Source organism: Lissotriton helveticus, chromosome 1_1 (assembly GCF_964261635.1).
Source record: "Lissotriton helveticus chromosome 1_1, aLisHel1.1, whole genome shotgun sequence".
NCBI classification, from domain to species: Eukaryota; Metazoa; Chordata; class Amphibia; order Caudata; family Salamandridae; genus Lissotriton; species Lissotriton helveticus.
The window spans coordinates 753,220,253-753,245,485 of record NC_136057.1 but is presented as its reverse complement, the minus strand read 5'-3'; the positions used below and the strand labels follow the sequence as shown (position 1 = coordinate 753,245,485).

The window sequence follows — 25,233 nt, the reverse complement described above, 5'->3', positions numbered from 1 at the left end:
TTTTTTAAACAAACTAAAACATGACTCCAGTGTAGATCATTCAGGTAACTGGGCTGCTGTAAAGAGCAGAACTTTTTAGCATGTCCCTAAATAGGTGTTACGCAGGACAAGGTCTCGGACAGGAAACTTTAGGTGCTGCACATTTATCTTGTAAATTAAGGTTTGCCATTCAATGACACCTCTGTGCAGATCTTGTTCACACTCTGAGGGGCCTCATGGTTTGGTCCCGAAGGCTTTTCAGCAAAGTAATTCTGCTCACCAAGAGCCACATAAAAAGCACAGGAGGACCGTACTTGGGAGTATACTTGCTCGAAGACATAACTCAAGAAAGCATACAAAGACTTAACCAACAGCCACTTAGATCTCACTGAAGCACACTGACCAGGAAAACCTTGCTTGTAGGTCATAAGCATTCGGATAAGCAGCAATCTGCAACACTTTATCCAGTCACAAAAGAAAAAGCAAACCCTCGGCCACATTGCAAAGAATGGGGCAATTTATTTATCTCGCAACCATTTTTGTCTTTCCAGCTTTTTCCTTATAGAAGTATCTTCGCTACTAGAGAGAACACATGCACCATCAGGAGGGCCTAAATGACCATATCCATGTTCCTAGGATAATGATGCAATTTCAAGCTACTGGGCCTGGATGTATGATCTAGGCGGGTATTGATGCATGGTGTGAGAAAGGTTTGGTGCAAGGTAAAACAAACATTCAATATCGATTTGAGAATCAAACTTGCTTAACCCAAACGGTATTTGTATCAGAGTTGAACTGTCCATGGAACCGAGAAAATGTGCAGGAAACGTTTCCCCTTCAAAAAGGGGCATCAGCAAGCCCTCTCTTCCTGTCCCTGCAACGTAGCACTGGTGAAGCCTTTGGTTTTCTGGGATTTAAATCGATCTTTTTTACAAGTCACACTAAAATCTTTAACCTGTGCTATGGAATCAGCCTTGGCAGAGACAGAAGAGGATATGAAGCAAGCAGCCATACAGAGCTTCCTCTCCAGCCACACCATGACGGTATGGGGAAATACTTCTGACCTGCTGGCTACAGACATGAGATTTGACCAAAGTTGCCAACATAAATGTCAGGGAAGCGCTATCATGGGTCTTCTGAGCACAAAACAGCATTCATAAGTGCTCAATTTGTTTTTTTCAAGTTGTATGATAAAAAAAAAATCAATAGGAACATGTAGGTTGTATGCCATCTATCGGTGGTGGCTGCAACAATAACCAGGTTATATGATGAAATGCTTGATTTCATCTCGGCCACTGGAATCATTCAGGCCGCAATCCAGTCCATTGTTTTCTGGCAATCACGCCACTCTAGACAAAGGCCAGCCTTATGCAAACCAGTATCACCCAGCTTCTTAAGCAAACAGTCTACCCAGAACTGCCAGGCGAGGCCTCTTCCAAAAGAGACCACAAGCAACCCAAGACCAGATGCATGGTATGCAAAATAATGAGGGACTGGGAGGCAGCCCGAGTAATTACTAGTGCTGAGAACAATTCAAGCATTCCATACGTCACTTTTGTTTATTTTAATCAGCGGGGCATAGGGCAGAAGCAGGGGACGAAGTTGTACACGGACTATCACAATTTCAAACATCTATAATCTGTTTTTTTTAAAAAAATGAAAGTGTTGTGGTCTGAGAGAAGGAGTCTGGAGGAATACAAATGATGAGGAAAATAACTAGCGTTCATGGAGTGGTAAAAAAACAACAACTATTCACTGAATTAACTGGCAAATCTATCTAAATGCAGAATAAGTATTTTGTAGTCTTATGACTAGCACTGCAATAGTTGTCTTTAATAGATCTGAATAAACCAGACATTGTACAGGAATTTTAATAATTAGTGGCATGTGAATTACATGTATTTTTTTTTATCTGTTGGCAACCTTCTCTACATAATTTAGATGGATCGCTCTTTCCGCACAGAAAAATGAGAAGCAACATGACTGGATGAGACAAAATTTGATAGTGACCGAGTGGAATACAAGGTGCCCCCCTCGCCCTAAGTGTCCCTCCCAGAACAGTAGTGCTGCTCAACAAGAGATCTGTGGTAATGTTGCTATCCGGCAGGGGTAGTAATGCTTGTGTGTATTGTAAATTAGAAAAGTCTAGTCAGAACAATAAACGGATGACACTGATGGGTGTGAGAAAAGCTTTTATTTTGGGAGCCACCATTCGAATGCAGAAAAAAACTCATAGTTTGAAATATAGCGTGCCATTGTGCTTTATCAAGTATCAGTCCTTCTAGGCTGCGGTTGGTCCGAGTATTACCTGTATCACCATACACATACACATACTGTTGGAAATTTTCCCTTTTTGGGAGGTTGCCCTGGATTTTGTTTTAGGTTTTTTTGCTGTCCCATATTTTTGCTGGCTATAGACCACTCTGCTAACCATTGGGAATGTGCTTATGCTGACCCTTTCAACACGGTCAAATTGGTATACAACGAAAATGATTTTTTTTTTTTTATTTGGATATAAATCTAGTATGCAGTACCAAGTATTTCCAGGGTCTGTATATTAAATGCTGCCAGTTAACTGCAGCACCCATTGTGCAATCCAGGATAGTGGCATCGTAAAGCATGTCTCCAGGCCTACCATAGTAGCCAGGCAGTGCAGTTTTAAACTGCAAATTTGATCTGTCAAAAAAATCATCTTGCTGACTGGTCTAAACCTATCTTTTAAATACTAAAAGTCACTCCTAAAAAAGCCTTAGTGCCAATAATTCAACGTTCAGGGTATTTTAAACCAAGACATATGTTTAATGCTGTACATGTTCTTGCAGTGAAAAGGCCCTAAAAGCTATTTTTAACTGTAGCAGGTTTGGTTGTTCCATAAGAAATCATTAGGCTACAATATTAAATACAGCAAATGTTAGCTCCAGTTAGGTAACCGTCAAATATTTCATTTTGAACTTTTTGAAATATTTATTACAAGCCCAGTTCACTGGGGACGTCAGACTTGTAATAAATATTTTCGAAAGATTATTTTAAGAAAGCTAAATCTGTATTTTGCTCTCCCACTTCTGCCAGCCAGTAATTAGCATTTGAGTAGGAGTGAATGAGGTGTGCACTTCCTAACTGGAGCAAAAAAGCGGACCTGAATAGGCAGGAATGACCCATCTGAACCGAACAGAATATGCAGGGTGATGTTGTAAGGATCCGTTGATATAAAAGTGTCAAATCCTGTTTGAATGTCACATCATGTTTGTCAGGACTGCATGGGTTTTTCATATGACACTTGGGTCTCACTTCAAAGGCCTCCCCTGTCAAAAGCAAATATTAGTTGCCACTTTGGCAGGGCCCTTTTGTCCTCAGCCAGAAAGGCCCTAATCGAAACAGACGTCTTCTTGACATTACAGTGTCAAAGCCTGTTTTACAGGACTGCTGGGTTTACATGCAACATTTGGGGCACGCTACAAAATAGAAAAACAAGATGCCATAACAATTCACTTGTATCCACTATATGGTTGCTGAATACTCTGGTTTTGATTTACCAGACTTCTGTTTTGGAGTTGTTGTGGGTTCAGGACCTGCCTCAAAATGAATTTTAGTGTTAGATATCGTGTAGGATACCGAGTACCATTGTACACTTCCCTTGCACACACCCCAGCCCTCACAGCCCACGTTTAGTGTGATTGAAGACTCGGGCCATCTTGAAAATGCCCAAATTGGACACGGTTAGACCAGGGAACCTTTATCCCATTGGGATAATTCAAACCAACTAGCTTGTGGCAGGCATAAATTTGGCATCTCCAGGCGCCAACTTTGGAACACTCCTGGACCTGTGCTAGATCAGAAGAGGACTGAACCTGCTGTCTGAGACCCGAGAAGACCCTCGAAGACTGGACCTAAACTCCTCCTGTACCCAGGACAAAGAAGTGGACTCAAAGAGTCATAAGGCTGACCTCCTGTTCAAGCTTCAGGGATAAAACAAGCTACAAGAGGACTTCCCTGCAACTACCCAGCCCACCAGTAGCAACGGGACCTGGACTGGACTCTCTTACTGGCCTCCACCTGCCAACTTGTGAGTCTATAAGTGCCTCCCCTGACATCTTGGGAGACTTTAGACGTTTACTCCTGCAGTGGATTGAGAATGAAAAAGGACTTAAGTCAGAAGGTAAAATCTTACTAGGACAAGCCTGGTTAGTGTATCCGACCTGCGATCCATCGCTCCATATTCCACCTATGTCCTGTTGTACCGCAACCATTGACTATCATAGGCACTTTGTGATTCTTGCCACTATTTCTACTAGAAACGTTAAAATATATAGATCTCTGGTTCCTATTTTTGGAATGTAGTCATTATGGCATCATTTTTTTAATGGTTTACTCTATTTTTCTAATACATTTTGGGATTTGTATTGTTTTGCATTTCAACGTTATAACTGTTTTTGGACTGCATAAATACTTTACACATTGCCTCCAAGGTAAGCCTGTTTGCTCTGTGCCATTGCTACCAAGGGGCTGAGCTAAGTTAATTTGGTGACTTTAAAGATTCATGCTGACAAGGACTGTGTGGATATTACCAGAGGTGGGTACCTACCCATCAACTAATAACCGAATTTCATGCACTTCTTCTCAAACATTTCATTTTACTGGCCTGCCAATGTTGCAAGTGTGCCAAGATCCGCTACTAATTTACTATGCGCCTGCTGTGCATTTATTCTTCTCCCATGTAGTACTGGCAAAGATGTAAACTGCTTTTTATATTTAGCTCAAAGTATTAAATCATGTATAAATCTACAGGGGAATTCACATCATACCCTGGACCTTGCAAAGCCTGCCTTAAAACTAGTTGTCATTCCACTTTATGTATTGATAACCACACCTAATTAGATGCAACTTAAGAACATTTTGTATCCCAGCATCAAGAGGTTTTATGAAGTCCCTTAACCAGATTTAAAAATCGGCCTTCGGTTTGATAAAAGTAGCACAGCTATTGAATAGCAAATGTGACTTGTTCTATTACTTATGTCAAAAAGTATTAATTTCTTGGACAAAAATTCATGTGTTTTGCTTTCCATGTAGGGATGTTGTCCATCCCTTCTTTTCACCTGTATCGCCTAACCCACCTCAGAAACAATGGTTCCAAACATTGAAGTATATTAGACTATACTTTCTGCAGCTCTCACTGGAAGATCTGGGGTATTGTCCTTGGTTGCAGACTTGACGCAGATGTGCCAGCCATGCCCATGTTGCTTGTGCCCTTGTTCCCGCCATCCAGCTGCAGCCTTGATCTCACTTTTCACTTCATTGTAGAGGTTTCTGCTGTGGGCCCTTGCACTGGTCACTCGACATGCTAGGAATAGTGCCTGTGCAGATGGGAATGCCTAAGTGAGGTACCTGCAAACACAACAATGATGGACAGAATGTGGATCAATGTCACACATTCACCCCAGTCCAAAGATCTGGGCCCAAATCCATCGTTTTTCCACTCCACACCACCCTGGGTTAGACAATGGCGATATGCAAATCAGCGCTGACCCTGTGCCCCATGGGAACAGTCCAGTCCGAACTACAAAAGCCATGTCCTTCCCAGAACGGAAACAAGCATCCGAGGACCGGCCCGGTTTTGAGGTAACACCTCATCAGCCCGGCTAGCTTGATTCCAGTGGTGTGGAGTGCCTGGGACTCACGTCTGAGCATCCCCAGTACACTTAGAGCGGTACCTGCAAACACAACAATGATGGACAGAATGTGGATCAATGTCACACATTCACCCCAGTCCAAAGATCTGGGCCCAAATCCATCGTTTTTCCACTCCACACCACCCTGGGTTAGACAATGGCGATATGCAAATCAGCGCTGACCCTGTGCCCCATGGGAACAGTCCAGTCCGAACTACAAAAGCCATGTCCTTCCCAGAACGGAAACAAGGCCGGTCCTCGGATGCTTGTTTCCGTTCTGGGAAGGACATGGCTTCTGTAGTTCGGACTGGACTGTTCCCATGGGGCACAGGGTCAGCGCTGATTTGCATATCGCCATTGTCTAACCCAGGGTGGTGTGGAGTGGAAAAACGATTGATTTGGGCCCAGATCTTTGGACTGGGGTGAATGTGTGACATTGATCCACATTCTGTCCATCATTGTTGTGTTTGCAGGTACCGCTCTAAGTGAGGTGGCACTACATTAGGTGGCTTCTAGGCATCCTCAACACTGCAACTGTAAGCGGATGGTCCCAGCACACCAATGTAGAAAACTGCTGGTTGCAAGCCATTTTACACAGCGGAAGAGGAGACATTTGGTTGCTCACAGCTATTTTATTAGGCCTTGCCTACAGGCAGACGTTTAAAGACCTATTATGTATCATTTCAATAAAGTGAATTTTAATTCAGCCCATTACTTATTACTGATTGGCTTTTGTATTTAAATTTGCTTGCTTCTTACTCAACGGCTTTCTTTCCTTTTCTTGCATTTGTTGTTTCCCTGGAATATAGCTTCTACATCAGTTTGATTAGCAACTTATTCCCTGCCTAAAACTCAGGGACTTACTTTTTTCACTTTAGCAGTTCACGGGGATGTGTGTAGTGCCATGTTCTTTCCCCTGCCGTCACATGCCTACACCCATGCTCTCTCCATGTTGTATTTGCACTCCAGAGTGTCTGTTGCTCCCCTCCCACTTTTTTTTTTTTAAGATTCGGGATCCACCCTTACTTGCAGTTTTTAGATGTTACCAATCAATCTTGCTCTACTGCTACTTCCCTGTTGGCATTGGCTTTCGTTTATTTTAGTGTTAAAAATGTTTAAAACTTTTAGTAGGACTTGACAGCTGCAACCTGCTACCAAGTCCATCTTGGGACAAATATATATATATTTATTTTTAAGAAACAACTGCCACATAACGTTGGCTGCGCATGCATGCATCTTATTCCACACATCTTGACAATGCAACAAATGAGTTATGATGCAGCTACTATTTTTCATTTATTTGCTGCTGATTTTGTTAACCATCAGCAACACGCACTGGCAAAGCCAAAAAAAAGTAGCTAAAGCCTTTTAAAAGTGAGATCTATTGGCTTTGCCAATTATGGTTTAATAGCACAGTGTACAATTAAAGAAAGCAGGTGTTTGGGTACTACAAGATCAACAGTTACTCCAGCAATAGACAATATGCTCTCAAATCCTAAGAAACAGACAGCTCAGGAAGGGAGTGGGTGTCTCTACAAGGAAAGCAGCGATTAGTAGGAACCACTCCTTGGATAGCCCTATTTCAGCTTAACACAGGCAAATGGCAAAGCCAACAGGTCTGGCATTGGCTGCATGTGTCTGGTTTTGTTACTACTTGGTTTATTTTGTCATGGTTTTTGCACAACTTAGTTGATGGGGAAGTTGCCTGGACTTCACTCAAACAAAGTAAACAAAACAGTGGCTAAAGCAAAAGTATTCTTGGTCTCAAAATAAATACATACATAAATACATACATAGTCATAGAAATATATTGGCAATTAGGCAGTATTAGCCAATAGCTGAAGTGGGCCAACCCTTTGGCCAATGCGGCACACAATAGAGGGCAGAAGAAAATTGTGAACACTACAATAACAGACCAATGGATAAAACAGGTGGCCAAAAGCCACTCTATGTAAATATATCAGTCATTGAATTTTAGTAGAATCAAAGGGCTATTGGTTAACACCAGACCTAAAAGAAATTAATCCGCACAATGCCGCAAAAAATAGACAAAAACGCCTGACACTGAAGAAAATTTGGGCAAGATAAATGAAGCAGTACATGCATGAGATAACAGATGGAAGGGCGGGAAGCCGAACAGCCGCAAATACTTCTCAAGGTCTAAGGCCGAGGCTAGTATGTCTGGTTTTCATGAAACCGAATAGCACAGTGGAGAACAAGCTCGAAAGTTTAGGTGAGGTCTGAAAAGGGTACATCAACCTCAAGGTATTTGTTTCTTCTTCAGGGATGGAGGTGATGGCTTGTACAGGCCTATTGGCCACTGGGACTATTGGGCACCATCACTAGACAAAGATGTATCTGCAGTAAAGACTTCAAAATGTTTTCACTTATGAGATAAAGTTGGGAGCCTGAATAAAGGAACCAAAATAGTGGGTACACTGTGACGATATACCATCGAGAAGCTGCGGGAAAAGGAGTTTATTAGGGCATTCACAGCAAGAGCCCTGTAGTTCTGAGAGTCTTGAATTCTCCATTTTCCAGGCATCAGCCAAGAAATTGGTTAGAAGCAAAAAGAAATAGCAATGCTAGCAGCACAGCTTCCACAAGAAAGGAGCAATGCCTACTTATTTTTTGCAATGCTAAAAATTACCAGCTAGGGGACGTGCTAAACCTTTCGTGACCTTGAGCATGTTAAAGTCCTCGTTCTAAATTTTTACAATGATACCTTATCAGTAGAGTGGTTTTTCAAAAGGGTAGATAGTGTTCTCATTGACACTCTACCCTAGGATTTATGTACAGAGGAAGGTGTGGGAAGAAAGTGAAAACTGGAACGAGAGATGTCTTGTAAATACAGTAAAGAGAGTGGGGATTCACGTGCCTGTTGCCACAGCTGCAAAGATTTAAAGATTTGTTCTAGAAAATGTTCTCTTTCAACTGGGAACTTTAACTTAATATTGTGGAGGTAATAACATTGCTATTCACCAAAAGGAACTTTGAATGTATGGGTATTCATGGTCTCTCCACAAACTCTCTAAATGTGGGGTTTGCTTACAAATGCAATATTAGATTTTTTTGACAAACTATTTTTATGGAAATACAGGGTATTAGCATAGCACATTACATTGTCCATAATTTTCAAGCCATGTGCAACAATTCGCTAATGACAGTTTCAGATTATCAAAAGTAAATTTGGCAAGTTTCACTTAAATCATTTAGTACAAATAGGATATGCAACATTTCTATACGGTGAATCTCAACCTGAGGAAATACCCCTTTAAGTAAAATGTTAACACAGGAAGATAAACAAATGACATCAGAACTAAAAGGAAACATTAACAAAATGTGCATGGTAGGATCTGTAGGTGCGAAATGCATCTAAAGTATGGGAGCAGCCTTATGCAATCAGGGGATATCTCAACTCCTACCGTAAGGTTGGGGGTCCCAAGCAAGGTTATATATGAATTTGGGGGTGGCAAGAAAAAGGGGGTAGCCCCCTCGACAGAAATTGTACTAGAGGAGCCCATACATAATCAAAACCTTTCAGTGTATCATTGATTATATCAGCCATACATTCTAATACGAAGGCTAGCCAAGGTCGGGTGTGCCATCTGGGGAAATCGATGGGGCATCAGGCTTCTTTCATGCTGCTGCTATGGCCATTTTGGCAGCACCCAAACAGAGCCACAGACTAGAACAGTCCCCTGGGGTCTGATGTTTCAATGAAGGATCCCGGAGGCCCAACAGAACATATTCCGGATTATTGGGGATTGGGTATCACAAAATCTCCTCTATCTGCGACAGGATTTCTTTCCAGTATGGCCAGGCCAAATGGAGTGGAAATCCCACCATATATGTTAGAAATCTTCTCCCAATCCACAACCCCTTCAACATGTACTTGACATATTTGGGAAGATTTTTTGCAATTTCTCCGGGTATAGATAAAATTGTTAAGGAGCTTATAATGTGCATTTCTTAACTCCATGGAGCAATTGTATTTATAAATATCTCGCTAAAGAGTAGGCTATTGTTTATCCTCTATAGTAATGCCTAGTGTTTTCCCAAAATAAAACATGGTGGGGAGAAGGAATGCGCTTCGTAGTCATTAAAAGTGTGGCCAGAAAAGAAACAACCCCAGGTCGTTTCGGCACTCCGAACGAAGCGCTTCATAGGGAGAGGTTTCCTGGTTGCGGGCAATTTTATATGAGGCTGTAGTAGCCAATGTTTCAGCTGGATTTAATGAAATGTTTCTGAGGGAGGTAGTTTGAAATTACAACAACAGTTTTCAAAAGTAAGGATATTCTCTCCATGGAATAGGTCAGAGATGGTTAGACAACCGCCTTCCCGTCCTGGTAGTAATACAGGAGGGAATGCCACGTTATAGTGAATAGGTGTGTAAGGGGAGGGGAAAGTTGTCAGCTCATAGGATTTAACAACAGTATCCCATACTTTGAGTGTAGTGGATGTGGGGGTACTCAAATATGCATTTTTAGGGAGTTCTTGTTTGGGTTTCCACAAAACATTCCTTATTATTCATCCTATTATAGCTCTGTCCGTGTGGAGCCAGTGCTTACCTGAAGCTTTAAGCGACCACTCTGATATAACTAAGCTGCACAGCTAAAATATCAGGTAAAGCTTGGCCACCCAACTCTTTTGGTTGAGTCAGTACATTGTATGAAATTCTAGCTTGTCGACCCTGCCAAATGAACTTAGTAATCAGCGCGTGTATTTCAGAGAAGAATTCCCTATGAATCTCAATTGGTAGCCCTTGGAATAAAGGAGGGAGGACCGCTAACTTGATCACATGTATGCGACCTATCATAGTAAGATATAATGGGGCCCATCACTTAAAATCTGCTATAGGTTGTCGCAGCAAGAGAGGAAAGGTTGCTCTATATAAATTTGAAGTGTGATCTTCATCTCCAAGTATGTAATCTCCCTCCTAGCCCACTGGCACGGGAAAGTGGCTGCAATTGTCTCCGTCTGTTGAAGGGATCATCAAGTTAAGAAGAAAAGACTTTGAGAGATTTACTTCAATTCTCTTTCAAAGACTCAGTTTCTTCTGTAGAGCTCAGGGATGTACATGGAAAAGTGATGGGCAGGAGAATGTCATCCGCAAATAGTGATATTTTGTGTTCATCTGGGCCAAAAGGAACTCCTTGAATTTCGCGATTAGCTCTTATCTTTGCTGCTATGTGCTCTATACAGAGGGCAAAAGTATGAGAGGAATGGGACATCCCTGTCTCGTCACCTTTGTCCGGTCAAGAAAACGCAGAAGCTGTGCTATTTTCCAAGACACAAAATCAAAGAAGACGTTAATTAGCCTTTATCATATTTATAAATCTTTCCCCAAAATCAAAATGATGAAGTATATTCACTAAAAAGGACCAGTCTACGCGGTCAAAGGCTTTCTCGGCATGCAGTGCCAACAAAACCGAGGGGGATCTGCTACTTATTTATGTTTTCCATCAGATAAATAATGCCTCGCAGATAGTCATGGGTTTGGCAGCCCTTTGACAAACCCAGTTTGATTGGGGTGTATCCGTTCGTGGATTATCTCCTCCAGTCTAATATCTTTGGTATATAATTAAGAGGTACATAGCGGAGGATCTTTTCCTGGCTAGGGAATGCGGTTCGCTCATCAATGGAGCCACCTCCTGAAACCTAGATATATAAAGAGATCAGTCAAATAAGGAGGGAGGTCTGAACTGAAGGCTTGATAGAAGTGAGCGTTAAGTCCGTCAGACCCTCGAGCTTTATGGCGTTTGAGAGAATTTATGGCAGCCTGTACTTTTTCCCTCATAATGGTCTATTTCGGTTTTCATTTATCTATGGGGGAACACGTGGTAGTTTAACTGCACCTAGGTATGTTGATTGGGTTTCTGAGGCCAATGTTTCTGCTTGGTAGTAGCTGAGGATCTATAGATTGGGGTGGGGGGATACATTTTATGCCACAATTGTTGGTCATCGCCCCTTTTCAAATGTGTTTTCTGAATGGCAATTACATCTGTATGATGATCTCTCAAATACCTCCAAAGATGATGCCTCTTGTTAGGGGAGTTTAAACGTTTAATATTTCATGTCCTGCATGCAAGGATCTTAAATCAACAATAAATGAATTCTCCAGTGTTCCCCATCCCCTCGAACATTCCATGAGGAATCCAAAGGAACCCTAGCTCTGCCTCGCCCTCCCTCTTCTCCACCCACACCTCCCTCTCTCCCCCATAACCGTAATCGCCTCTCCCATATGCATTGACATTTTAAAAGAAGGATACAAAAAAAAAAATACATAAATTGGGCAATTTAAGACCATACAGACTAGAAATTCTGGATCCATCCAGATTTTGTCGCCTCAGCTACTCGGAGTATAACAGGAAGTGGATATACATCCGCCTTTCCACCACGCTTAGCATAAAAGAGATGAGGTGAAACGTATTATACATAAATGGGAAAGAACACAGTCAATTTAAACCATAAGGTTAAGCGGTTTAGAGCACTATTATCTACACATTCATTCATCTATTTATTCAGGTCAATACGGTCTGCCTGACTATAGTTGAGGGAGGTAGATGGTATAAGTTAGAATAGTCATCAAGTACAGGATCCTTCATGGTATTTCTCGATCAAAACAATGATGAGTCTACTGCCTTCACTTCTTATTCAGACTACCCCCTATCTTTGAGTATGCCAGGTTCTCGTGGGTTGTTTTTCGCTGGTTCTCACTGTAGATGCTTCCATATTCCTTATTGGTGCAGCGGCTTTCCCCCATATATTCCCAACAAGCCGGCTGCATTTGTAAGATCCATGAAGTGGCACTGTCTATTAATTGTATTCAAAGGTGATGCCAAAAGGGTATGTCATTCTGTATTTGATAGGTTTAGATTTCAGCGCTTCAGTAACAGGGCGAAATTGCAGTCTACGAGATAGGGCAGCTGGGGCAATATCCTGGAATAGGGAGCAGGTAGCTCCCTGAAATCCCACTGTGTCACATTTCCTCGCTTGTTAGAGAACCATCTCTTTAATCTTGAAAGAGCTCAAATTGGCAAGGATGTCCCTGGGTCGCCTTCCTTCTCCATGGGCTCGGAGGCCCACTCTGAACTCGTTCCAGCTGTACCTCCGGGTGATCATCTCCCAAAATATTTGAGAAAAGGTCAATTATAAAGGCTTCCAGATCCGGACCCTCAATTCCCTTCTCTATGCCACTCACTTTTATGCTGTCGCGCAGGGAGCCATTTTAAAAGTCCTCCCATTTAAGGAGGACAGCCTGCAACTGTGTCCAGAGGAAAGTTGTGTCCTCCTCTATTGGGGCCATTCTTTGGTCCATATCTCGGAGTTTCGTTTCGAGATGAAGAGCAAAGGAACCCAAAGAGTTCACATCCGATTGGAGGGATATCAATCTAGAATTGATTTCTGCTAAACATAAGTCAAAAGAAGTCGCAATGACTGCTTCCAGTTCCTCTCACAGCTCTTTTTTTAAAGTCTTGTAGGGATAGAAGAAGGTCTTTTGTCAGGGCTTTACTATCTTCCAAAGGAGGGGTAGCACTCACCAATCTCGCCTCCACCGGGCAAAAATAACTAGACACTATTAGCCTGCACCTTCCTGCACGTCATGGGAGCAGGCGGGAGCCCAAGAGCTAAAATGTGCGGGCCAATGTCGCAATTTCATTGTTTGAAGCAATCGTAGGTAAGGGTGTACAGTCTAGATTTTTTCTTTCTCAGAGTTTGATATAGCGCAAACTTGACCCGAAATCAGGTATCAGAGCGTAGATTTGGTGAGTGGATTCCAACGTGTCTGGTTCACACGGAATGGTCCCAGCGAAGAACCACAATGCACTTCATTAAAAACTTCCTGAAGGTAGTTTAACGCTAAATCGAACTCACTATAAATCTCTCATGTATGTGGTCAGTAGTTGTGCATATTTACACACCCGGCGCAGCAGTGCCAGTAGTCACAAAGGTGACGGAGGAAAATTCAGAGCACCACATTCTCCAGGCAGCACTCTGCAAACCGCCTTCAACAAAACCTCCAGGTTGCATGTTAGCAGGAATCTGGTGCCGCCATCTTACAAGTCAAGCATCCAATATCAGCACTTGTGTGCTCAGTCAGACATCCCCCTACATTCCTCAAAATGTATGCTTATGTATCCAATAAAGTCAGGACACAAAAATCTTCCATTGCATATTCAGCAGACTTCAAATGTCTATCAAATCTCGAAAAAAATGACTGCTTCCTACCGTTAATGCTCAGTAGTGGAGAGCTGTTCCCTTGGAAGGTGCCAGTGGTGGCCCGCAGTGTGTCTCAATGGAAGCAGAGCTTGAGTCAGAGCCAAAAATGATATCGGCACTGCTTTACTATGGCTGTAGAGCAGGGGTTGCGTCTGCGTTCGCAGTGTAGCTCATCTCGTCGGGCGTGGATGCCATTTTCCACCTGCCCGTACCGCTGCTCCATGATTTACAATGCTTACCCTGGACTCTTATGTGGCGTTTAAGACATCTGTGTGGTCCACCATAGCGATACTTGTAGACGGCATACCCAGGTAGAAAAGCGATGATCTGCCGAATGACACACCGAGCCATTGAGGCTTACATCTACACAGCCATGATGGCTGACCACGCCCTCAATATTAGATTTGATAATAGCTGGCAGAGTTTTTTTTAAATGTCATCCCATAGATAGGGTTACGCCTACCTTTGAGGTACAATTAATCAAACATTTTATAATTCATATAGTAGAATATTCTTTAAGAACAAAAACAGCCAAAAAACAATAACCAGTGGTGATCAATTTATTCTCTACCACTAATCATCATTATGTTTTATATTCTACAAGTAATATAGGGTCAAAAAACGGTTGCAACCGTTTTTTGACCCTATATTACTTGTAGAATATAAAAATATAAAACATAATGATTAGTGGTAGAGAATAAATTGATCACCACTGGTTATTGTTTTTTGGCTGTTTTTGTTCTTAAAGAATATTCTACTATATGAATTATAAAATGTTTGATTAATTGTGATTTTTGAAATAATAGTCCATTGGACCACTGTTTTTTAGTACTGTTAAACTCCCAGGTCCTGGACCTACTGGGCTACCCCATTTGTATTAATGGTTACCTTTGAGGTAAACATCCACATTTTTAAGAACTTACCCCCCTTAAAAGGCTATTTTTCTAAATTTCTCCAAAAGGAGGACATGTTGAATTGGGGTAAAAAAAAACACATCAGCAACACTGAAGAATTTTGTATGTTCACTCCTCATTCCCACACTGAATAAAAATGTACTGCTGCTCTTGCCGGAAGTAAATTTAAGGCGCCTCAGGGTGAAAAACAACCTTCAAATATGTATCAAATACTTCAAACGTACATGTTTGTGGGCTTTCACAATGTTTTGCTGGTGGACATGCACAGGAATGCCCACAAAAAGTGTGTGTGCACAGGTTCAATTTGCAAGAGCCAAGTTCTCATTCAAAATTCTGGGTATCTGGATGGTGACTGTACCCTCATAAATGATTCTTTTTTGGGCTCAACCTAAATTATACTTTGATCAGCAGAAACATTGCTGCATTTGCCCATTTGTCTCCTTCACCCTCTCCCATGCGTGCATTATACCCCCTCACTTTTCAGGGCTTGGCCCCCTTCTTCTATGACGCACAATCCTTGCCTCCATTTCTATGATAAATGTAATACTCACAGATACCGCTCCTTCATTTGCCGCATATCGTTAAAATTGAAGCACTACTCCCAGACACTGTTCTTTACTATGCAGTTGATGGGTCTACTCTTCATTTCCTATTTTTATAGGTATGGAGCTACCTACATCTTACTTTTGATACAGGGACATTAGTAGTTCGAAATGCCACCCGAAGTATCTCCATTGTTGCTAGATATGTGTATATTCTAAGTTTTAAGAAATCTACTATTTCCACTCACTGCTTACACAATCAAAGAAGGATCACATTGACGAGGACTTATTTAATTAACTCAAGTTAGTGACCCAATACCACCCATCATGTGCAAAATACACATTATGCAGTTCATATAAATACGACTCAGCGTTTATCTCCACTTAAGTTAAACTATCTAAACTAACATAGGGTACATAGAAATAATGAAATCAAAAATTCTCATATTTGCCAATAAAATATTGGGGGAAACGGTATATTACATTTCAAAGGAAAAAAATCTGACCACAATGTCACCTGAATGCTTGCTTTAAACAGACTAAATTACACGAGTCTAAAGGGAATTTTAAAGATTTAAACATGAAAAAACACCTAAAAGGACGAAACGAGGAGCTGCCTGGTGTGTAATGGTTACAATTGTAAGAGGGTTTTAAAGTACGATAGGTATCAACATTTACAAAATAAAGACCGTAAAAATATCAGATGGACGCTTTTAATCCCACAAAGTTCAGCTAGTGATCACATGGCATGCAATCACACTTTCCACAACCATAAATGTGTTGTTCTATTTGGAATACTTTAACCATCTCCCTTTCTTTCGTAAGTAAATGTCAAGTCAGCACTGAAGATTAAAGCTACCGCTAGTCTATATGGAGCAAATGCCATGGCAGAGAAGTGTGCGTTTACCAGGGTGCAAACTGTATTATATTTGTCACTGCTTTAAATGAAGGCCAGATGTGAAAAACATTATCCTTTCACTCTGGAAAAACAAACAAAAGAAAGGGGCTTCCCAACAAGTTGATCTTACATTCTTCACATAAGAGAAATCCGAAGACAAAAATATCCACCAAAATCACGCGGTTTCACATTCAATCTAAATAATAAAGAGACTGGTGTTTGACTAGGGCAAGCATAACGGGTGAAATTACATTTCAATCTTCTAGTTTAAAATTCGACACCCGAGCATATTAATTGTATGTCTTGTCTGCCCATTGTGACTCAAGTGCCCCATCAGTTATTTCATGGTTTGGCACATCCTAAAAGTTGTAGCTTAGCACATTTAAACACTTTACATCAAATTAACTACCTGCACATGGATTCTTTTGGACATACACATAGATCATTTGCTGAAAAACTATTTTAAGTTAAAATAAATGAGCATAAGGAAAGGAAATAATAAACATGCTTATTTTTAAAAACAGAGGCATCACGGTATATATTTGGTTATAAAATGATTGTCAGCAATATACTTAACCCATTAATATTGGATGACTGCATCCCATAAACATGCTAGAAATAAGAGACTCACAGCGTTATTTTGAATATTTTGTTTTCAATGATCAAACTGCATTGCCCGAAACAGCAATTCAAAAGGTAAAAGAAAAAAATAAGTGTATTTTACTCGCATAGGGCAAAATTTTGTATTTATGCAAACATTTAATTGGAGAGGTTTACCGTTCACCTAGATTAGTATGCGCATACAAAAATGATATTTAGTCTGGAGCTAAAAAAAAGCACCAAGGGTCCGTTAAGCTGCAGAAAAGACTTAGGGGGTCATTAGGATGACGGGCGGACTTAGTCCGCCCGCCATCCTATCGGATTTCAGGACCGTCCGCCATAAGGGCGGGGGTCCCATGGGAGGTATTAGGATGCGCCCGCCACAGTGGTGGGCGCATCCTGCATTTTTAACATGGTGGCGGGCGGTGCTCTCAGCACTGCCCGCCACAATGCTAAAAATGCATTTGCATACACAAAGCGGCATGCACCGCGCGTGCCTGCCGCATTGTATATGCAAATGCAGGGGGGTACCACAGGTACCCCCCATGTGCACCCCCACCTCGCCTTCACCATGGGGGCCCGCAGGGGGCCCCCAAAGTGAAGACCGCCTGGCATCTCACAAAGCCCATACTAATATGGATGGCAGTGTCTGATAGACACCGCTACCATACTAAACATTTTCCGCCCCGTTCGCAAGGCGCCACCATATTAAAAAAGCGGCGGACTGAATCCCCCCCCTCCTATAGTAATATGGCGGGGGGAAAAGGGTGGCGGGCAGGCTGGCAAGGATCGACATCCTAATGGGCCCCTTATTGTTTTAGCATGAGACTTGAACTAGAAAAGAATAATTGTGTGCTATGAAACTGCTGAAAGACTAAAACCATTTTACTGATTAACAGGTCTGGAGCTAAGCACATAATTCAGTGAGATGCAGACTTATGTGGTTGCATAAGAACATGTGGATACTGTCTGGCATCACAAGGAATCAAGTAAGTGAAGATGCCATTTTACACAAATATGAATGAAGCAGAACACAGGGTTGGGGTTCAAACTGTACAGTTTACAGTATCACATTACGTATCAGGGAAGGGCACTGTCCACAGTTAATATAATATTTGTGTCCATAAGTTAATGCTGTTTGAACTTTTAGCTATGGTTCATTAATGCAAAGCGTTATTATTAGAGTGAGCACTGTAAGGTAATGTTGTAAACTCGGACTACACTGCTGTCAGTGGTCCCAATATAAAAATGTACACGTTTGCAAAGTTTAACAATATGAGGCTACGTGAAATGTTCCCAGATTGCTCTTGGCTTAGATGCAAATATTTGCAGAAGTTTTAAATAAAGATTGATGGTTCTTTGCTTTCAAAATACAATATTCACAAAAAAATGCAACAAGGAAAAAAATGTTGCTAAACTATTATGAAATTTTAGGTACCACTGCTTTGAAGCAACATTAGTAAAATGTGTTGATGCATGCTACCATTTCCAAAAAATACTCATAATGGAAAATCAGTGTAAGCAGTTTCAAGAAGATTATAAGAAACATGCAAATAAACAAGCATTGGCAAAAACCAATAGCTCTTACATCCGTGGTCAGCCTTTTGGTTTTGTCAATGCATGTCTTGTTTTGACATTGTTTTCGTAAAACTTAATTGTTGTAAGATCTGCTGGGCCCTTCCCATTATAACAAACATTGTCAAAAAACAAAAATACTTTTTGGTCCCTAAAAGCACACATTGCCACAGTAGTTCCTTGCACTGAACAAAAACTACTTTGTGTGCCGATATGCTCCTTGTGAAAGAGCAGAATGCTGTCACTCTCAGTGCAGCCAGTTGATAGAAAGAGATAGAATTTTAATAACAACAAAAAAGTCTTGGTTAACACTAGACCTTATTAGGGGCCCAATTATTTCAAAAAAGCCACAAAAGTGACCCCATCGTATATGTCCTCGCATTAGTGCAGATTTATGGCTTTCATGAATTCACAGAAGTAGGCAGAGAAATCTTACTCCTTGAGAATATTTGTGAACTGCACTTTAGCACGAGCAAATATGCATGTATAGATTTGCTCATGCGAAAATCTGTTAAGCGTTAACAAGTTCACTTTCTTTCCAACCACTTTTTTCCCCAACCCTGGAACACATTTTACTTCGGTCTTTGTCAGGAGTAAATTTTCAACCTTTCTAAGCATGAGAAAAGATTAGAGAAGAGCTGGTGAAAGCCACTAAAACGTGTAAGTTAGTAAGTTTGCACAGATTCAAAAAGGCATTCAAACCATAGAAGTATTGCTTTCCGCTACCTCCAGCATGTAGATCTGTGGAAAGCAGGCAAAATGAGGGAATTACTAGTATTCAAACCCTACTGTGGTATGAGATCTGGCATGATCAGAGAGGCTATTATCAGGGCTCTTACATGAGATTGCTGCCATAATTTGCTGCCGCACTACATATCACCTAAGGGACAAGTGTTTTTTTTGGTTTTTTTAAACAAGTAGATTTACGAAGCAATCTGTTTCATTGTAGATATTTTATTACTTTCCACACCCCTGATGTATGTATTAAAAAAAGCTATCATGGAATATAAATGTATGATTTTAGGCCACACAATGTATGTGCGAGGTAATTTACTAAGAAGGTATGTATTTACAAAAAGTTATCTTGAAATATATTGCTATGGATCTCGGACTGTGATCTATTTAGATAACATGATTAAGGGCACCAGCCACAACAAGACCAAAGCTTCTCAGGATGCGGATATGGATGAAAGTAAACATGCACTTTTTATTTTACATTTCAAACAAAAGGTAACCATAGAAGGCGTTTGAGGGCAATATGTTCTAGGTTGTCACTATAGACAGATTATGGTTTAGCACCTGGCATGAGCCACTACTTCTTGCACGACATATTTTAAAACATAGGGACATGTTACTAGTGTGAAGGGATTTAAGGTAAGAATTGTTTTTCACGATTTATGTGCAGGGCAGAAATGACACATGAACCTCCTCAATGGCACTAGATAGAAATGCGAATGGACAGGTAACGTCAGAAGCTAGAAGGTATTATAACTTTCAAATAAAGTGCACTGGCCTTACCAGCAGAACTCACATTAGGGAGGTATTTTCACCGGCCGTTGCACAGCATGCAATATTATATACAACATAAATTAAGTACCCATATATTAAAAGGACACAGTTCTAGACCATGTTTCGAATCTTTCACTTAAAAAAGAAAAATTAAAATTCACCCATGCAACAGACTGCATCATGGTTATTATACCCGTTGCTGAAGACAGCTCACGGCTCAATCGTTCACTAGATGAATTTTACTGTGGATAATCTCAATAGTCCCACTGAATGTCCTGGGGCCTTACACCTGGGAATGCACCTTATTCTTCAGTTAACTTTTGGTCCTATAAAATCAAATGTATATTGTATAGACACAAGCATCCCGCTTTTTGCACACAAAAAGGAAGAGGGCCAATGAGTGGCCAGGGATAACCTATTCCGTACGTACGGATGCTGTTCCTGTCACGGATGCTGTTCCAGACAGGAAAAGTCCCAGTATTATTTTTCCGGGGTATTCTATTTTCACAGAAGGAGCTTCTTTTTATTTTTTCAAAAAATCTATACTGTGCTCACGAAAGACATTTTGTTATTTTGTAGGCTTCTTGAACAACGCAAATATAATTTTTAACTCTTTAAAAAATGGTCCACGATACGTCCGTAATATCGTCACCAACAAAAATAAATAAAATAGTGGGTTGAAGGTGTCAACCTCTAAAAGGGAACCACAGGAAACGTCATGCTGATAGCCTGCGTTGAGTGGGGGCGCTTACTGAGGGCTTCAGCCTGCCCCTGGCAGAGGGACAGATGGCCAGCCTGGTGCTGTGTTGGTTGGTGTGCGCGCAGCAGCAGCGGGGCATCAGAGCTCCCCTCCCCGGCCCTCACTCACCGTGTGGACGTGCCCTTCCTGACATCGCACATCATGCACTTGAAGGCCTCGGCGCCGTTGCGGAAGGTGCAGACGCTGCAGTCCCAGTAGCCCTCGTCCGAGGACGGTTTCGGTTGCCGCTTCGGCCTGCGGGAGAAACATATAATAAAACACAGGAGAAACGGAGCGCATCAGACACCCGTGCTCCTGGGAGGGAGGGAGGGAAGCGATGGCGTTCACCGGGCCGGGATACTGCTCTGCAGCTGCCCCCGTGTCCGCCATGTCCGCCCCTCTGCCCGGGCTGCATTGTGCGCCGCCATCTCACCTGGTAGGGCTCTTCTTGTCTCCCATGCTGCAGGGCAATGGGAGGAGGGAGGAAACTGCAGCCTCCGCCGCGAGGTATCCTTTTGTATTTGTAAATAAACCTGAGCGGAAACGAGTAGAGGGAGAAAGAAAAAAAACACAAGAATCCCGGCGAGCGTACTGAGAGGGCAGAGAAGCACAGGCGCCACCGCCGGGTTCTCCAGCTGTCCGCCCCTCCGGAGCAGGGGAGGCGGGCCTGGCGGTCATGTGCCGAGCGCAGGCCAACCGGCGCCTCCCATCCGGGCCTGCACCGGGGGACGCTGACGGGAGGGAGGAGAGCGGCGAGGAGAGGAGGCTGGCCGCATCTGGCTGCTGGGGGAGGAGACAAGCAGGGTGAGGAAAACCTTGGGATTAGCGTGAGAGGCAGCCAGACGGCCGGTGTCTGAAGAAAAGTACGGACGAGGGACTGGCGGACGGCGCGGGGACTGGGAGATAGTTGGAAAGGAAGGAGTCCGGCATAAAGGAAGCATGAAGGAATGGTGATCAAACAACATGACAGACGCGTACAGTTGTAAGTGTTGGGTTTATGCTGAAAGACATAATTTCAGGTACTCATATCGCCTGTAAATAGTCTGCTTTGATGGAGGTATGCATATCGCCAGGACATAATGTGTCAAAGAGGCTCGCAGACGGAAGAGCACTGGATACTTTGGCCCAGATGTACTAACGGATTTAGCTATAGACACAAAATGGGTAAAACCCTTAGATATATTAGGCCTTTTATTCACTTGGAGCACCACGAAGAGATTGCTGTTAAGGTAGATACTATAGTTTTAAGCAGGTGCAATACTGGGGGATGTTCCATGTTGGATGAGTATGCCCATTGGGTCCATGCAAGTGGTGCAGATCAAGTGACTTCAATAAAGGTTGGCGGTGGTTGTTGTTGCATACCACACATCTTGTGTAAACTTTTCTTTTCATATTGCGGCTGATGATCTACACAAACATTATGGCAACTAATACTGGGAGACGACCTGCACCCTCTGCCTACACCCATAGTTATGGCCCTGGATCAGGGGTGCTGTGCAGTCGCTTCAGACTGAACTCACTGGTAACCAGATGCATGCCAGTCAAGAACACCCAAGGCTGCTGAGAGTCCGCATGGTGTGTGTGCATCCCACCTGCTGACAAAGGAGTGGTGCCGAACACCCACCAGTCTGAGCGTGGCAGTAGCAGGTAAACATGCCCGCAGACAGGGCACAAGTCGTAAAAAAAGAAGTGGGGGGGGACGCTGTTACGGGAAGTGACATCACAAAAGGTGCCGAACTCCTCGTCCCAGAGAGGCCAAAGAGTGAAGTCCAGCTGTTTGGCAGGGGGGATGGTGTCCCCCCGATAAAATAAGTGGGGGGACGCCATCCACCCGCGTGGTACCCCGACTCGAGCCCTGCCCGCAGAGCAGCGCACCATACCTGCAACGTGCAGTGGTTTACAAAGCTTTGCAGCAGTTGTCCTCCACGACGAAGGGTAGTGCCCACTAGGGTTCACAGCCACCACCGGTGCAGCAGGAGGCCCATCAGAGGGTGCACCCTCTGGCAGCCCAAGCAAAAGCAGAATCCAACCACAAGAGACGCTGTTGGCCACAACACTGGTTGCTGGACAAGCCTGGTGGGGAGGATGGCCTAGACATCTAGCAGCCAAGACACTTAGTCTGAACTGACCTGCCCACAGTAACAGTGCATTCAATGCAGGCTTATTCTCGATGAAGCAGACCCACTAGCACAACAAATCATATAGCATGTCACCTGCTGCCCCTATGTGAAGACCTGCAGACCGAACACACTGACATCGAGGGAGAAAAGGCTATATTTAATGACAAACTGCTGAAAAATAGGACAGAGAACCACCACTGCCCAGTACTCATGCCGGTCTGGGAACTGGGTGGGTCTTGCCCCACTCACATCACTGGAGAAGCAGGGTGTGGACCATGCAAACAATAGCAACCCAATCATTAAGCCTTTTACCTTCATTGGATCGTCGTCAGCAGAAGCACCAAAATGGAAATTTGGGTCACTAGGCCCAACATTTATTTTTCAGACATGGCAGTTGAATACAACAGGAAACATTGTCTACTGCTACATCTGACCGGGGATAGCATTTACAAGATATCATGGAACTTACCTGAAACCAGGCCTCTGTACACATAGGCTTATGCCAATTTATACATGGCAGCATTTGAAGAGGAACATATCTATTCGAACCAAACATGGCACCAGAACACGTCAATGCATGTACGGTTTATAGACGATATTTTTGTAATTTGGAGGGGCACCAAACAATCGTTACATGAACAGATAGAAATCCTTGATACCAAAGAGGACCGAATTGGATTTACATGGAACATTGATGAAACACTAATCCAATACTTGGATGTAGAAATCGAGAAAAGAGGGAACACTCTCACCACTAACTTGTTCCGAAAAACCACAGATAGGAACAACCTATTGCAATATGGAGGCCACCATCCGCAAGCATTAAAAAGACACCTCCCTTATTCACAATTTTTGAGGGTCAAACGAGTGGTTTCAGAGGCCCCGCAATGTATATCTCAAATAGATAGTATGACGCAGAGGTTCCGTAACAGAGAATATCCAGAGGAAATATTGCAAGAAGCCAGAATCGGAGTTGATTTAAAATCTAGACAAGACCTTTTGAAGAGCAAACAAAAAACACAAGAACAACGAATCACTTGTGTCAGCAAATACTCCACACTTACCACACAATTTAAAAAAATCATAAAACGACATTGGCCAATTTTATCAATGGAACCCGACTTCAGAGGAGCTTTCACCCAAGAATCAGTATTCGCCCACACTAGAGCCAAGAACTTAGCGGATTTTCTCAAACCAACCAAAGAACCACAATCAAAGCCCACATACAGAGGCACAACACCATGCCTCAATTGTAACACTTGTCACAATATAATGAAAGGAACAACCATAACACATCCTAGAAAAGGATTTCCTATCCACCTGAAAGTGAATGCCACTTGTGACTCTACGAATTTAATTTATATGCTCTAGTGTCCATGTGGAGATGTTTATGTGGGACATACGGAAAGAAAATTGAAAATAAGAGTAAATGATCATAAAAGCAATATACGCACTCAATCCTCTAAATCGTCAGTGGCAGAACATTTCACAGAAAAGCAACATCACATAAGCCAATTGAGAGTCTGTGTGTTGGAAATAGTGGAGAAAAAGGAAGGAATGGTCAACAAAAACAATTTGTTAAAACAAGAGAACCATTGGATTTATTACTTGAATAGCCTTAAGCCAAAAGGGCTCAATGAACGCACAGAGTTTCTGTGTTACTTGTAATCCACTTTGAGTTAAACAGGAAAGGAAAGTTGACTGGATATTTGTATTCATTTATGTGTTACCGGATCTATTTAGAGTAATATCATTTATCAGGCTAGTTTATCTGCTCATATGCATTAGGCGCTATCACATGATTGAACATCCACCCCCGCTGGGGATCGAACCGCTAACGATAATACATACATTTGATTACCGTTGCCTACAACAGGACACTGTTCCTTTAATAACAGCGCGCGCGAGCAGAACACATTAACGCATGCGCGTCCCAGCGCGTTTTTAGCAACACGGAAGTAGACGCTGGTGGAACCCACACACGGATTAATGCCGTACGCGAGTAGCTAAGAGAGGTAAGAACGGCCTTGCAGTAACAGCTTAGACATAGAGCAAGCCCAGACTTTAGAGCAACTAGCGAGCAGTACATATAAGTTAGTACAAGGGCCCATGGAATTGGCATAATACATGCAATCATCGATAGTGACACGTTGTTACTGATAGCGATAAAAGTTTGGGGATTTATTGAACAGAGAAACAGTGTTTTAAACTCAATTTTTAGTAACTGAATTAGAACGCATCGTTAAAGCACATAAGAGTGCACGAGTTATTAATGGATTTATTTAGTAATATCATGTATCAAAGAATGTCTTAATTTGAATGTTTTGAGTATAGTAAGTTGGGATACTGATTGTAAGTTGTTTTGAATTTACAGAAACCATTCCCTGATGAAGGCAGGAATTACTGCCGAAATGCATTGGATAATGTGAATTGGGAATATTTGAATATTGATCAATGGAAAAGTGAGA

At 42.3% G+C, this 25,233-nt stretch overlaps 1 protein-coding gene across 3 annotated transcripts in view; it reads right to left on the bottom strand.

Moving 5' to 3' along the window:
• The window catches only part of YAF2 (YY1 associated factor 2), a 186,737-nt gene extending 165,315 nt beyond the window's left edge, over window positions 1-21,422 (bottom strand). Inside the window, exons 1-2 of one of the 3 annotated variants that reach the window (XM_078674299.1) lie at window positions 21,079-21,422; window positions 20,775-20,900 (exon numbers count right to left, since the gene is read on the bottom strand). In XM_078674299.1, the coding sequence (XP_078530425.1) occupies window positions 20,775-20,900; window positions 21,079-21,323 (371 nt within the window). In that variant the 5' untranslated portion in view covers window positions 21,324-21,422. The remainder of the gene's footprint in view (window positions 1-20,774; window positions 20,901-21,078) is intronic. The other 2 variants (XM_078674298.1, XM_078674300.1) reach the window with 2 other exon arrangements.
• Window positions 21,423-25,233: the final 3,811 nt, after the last annotated feature.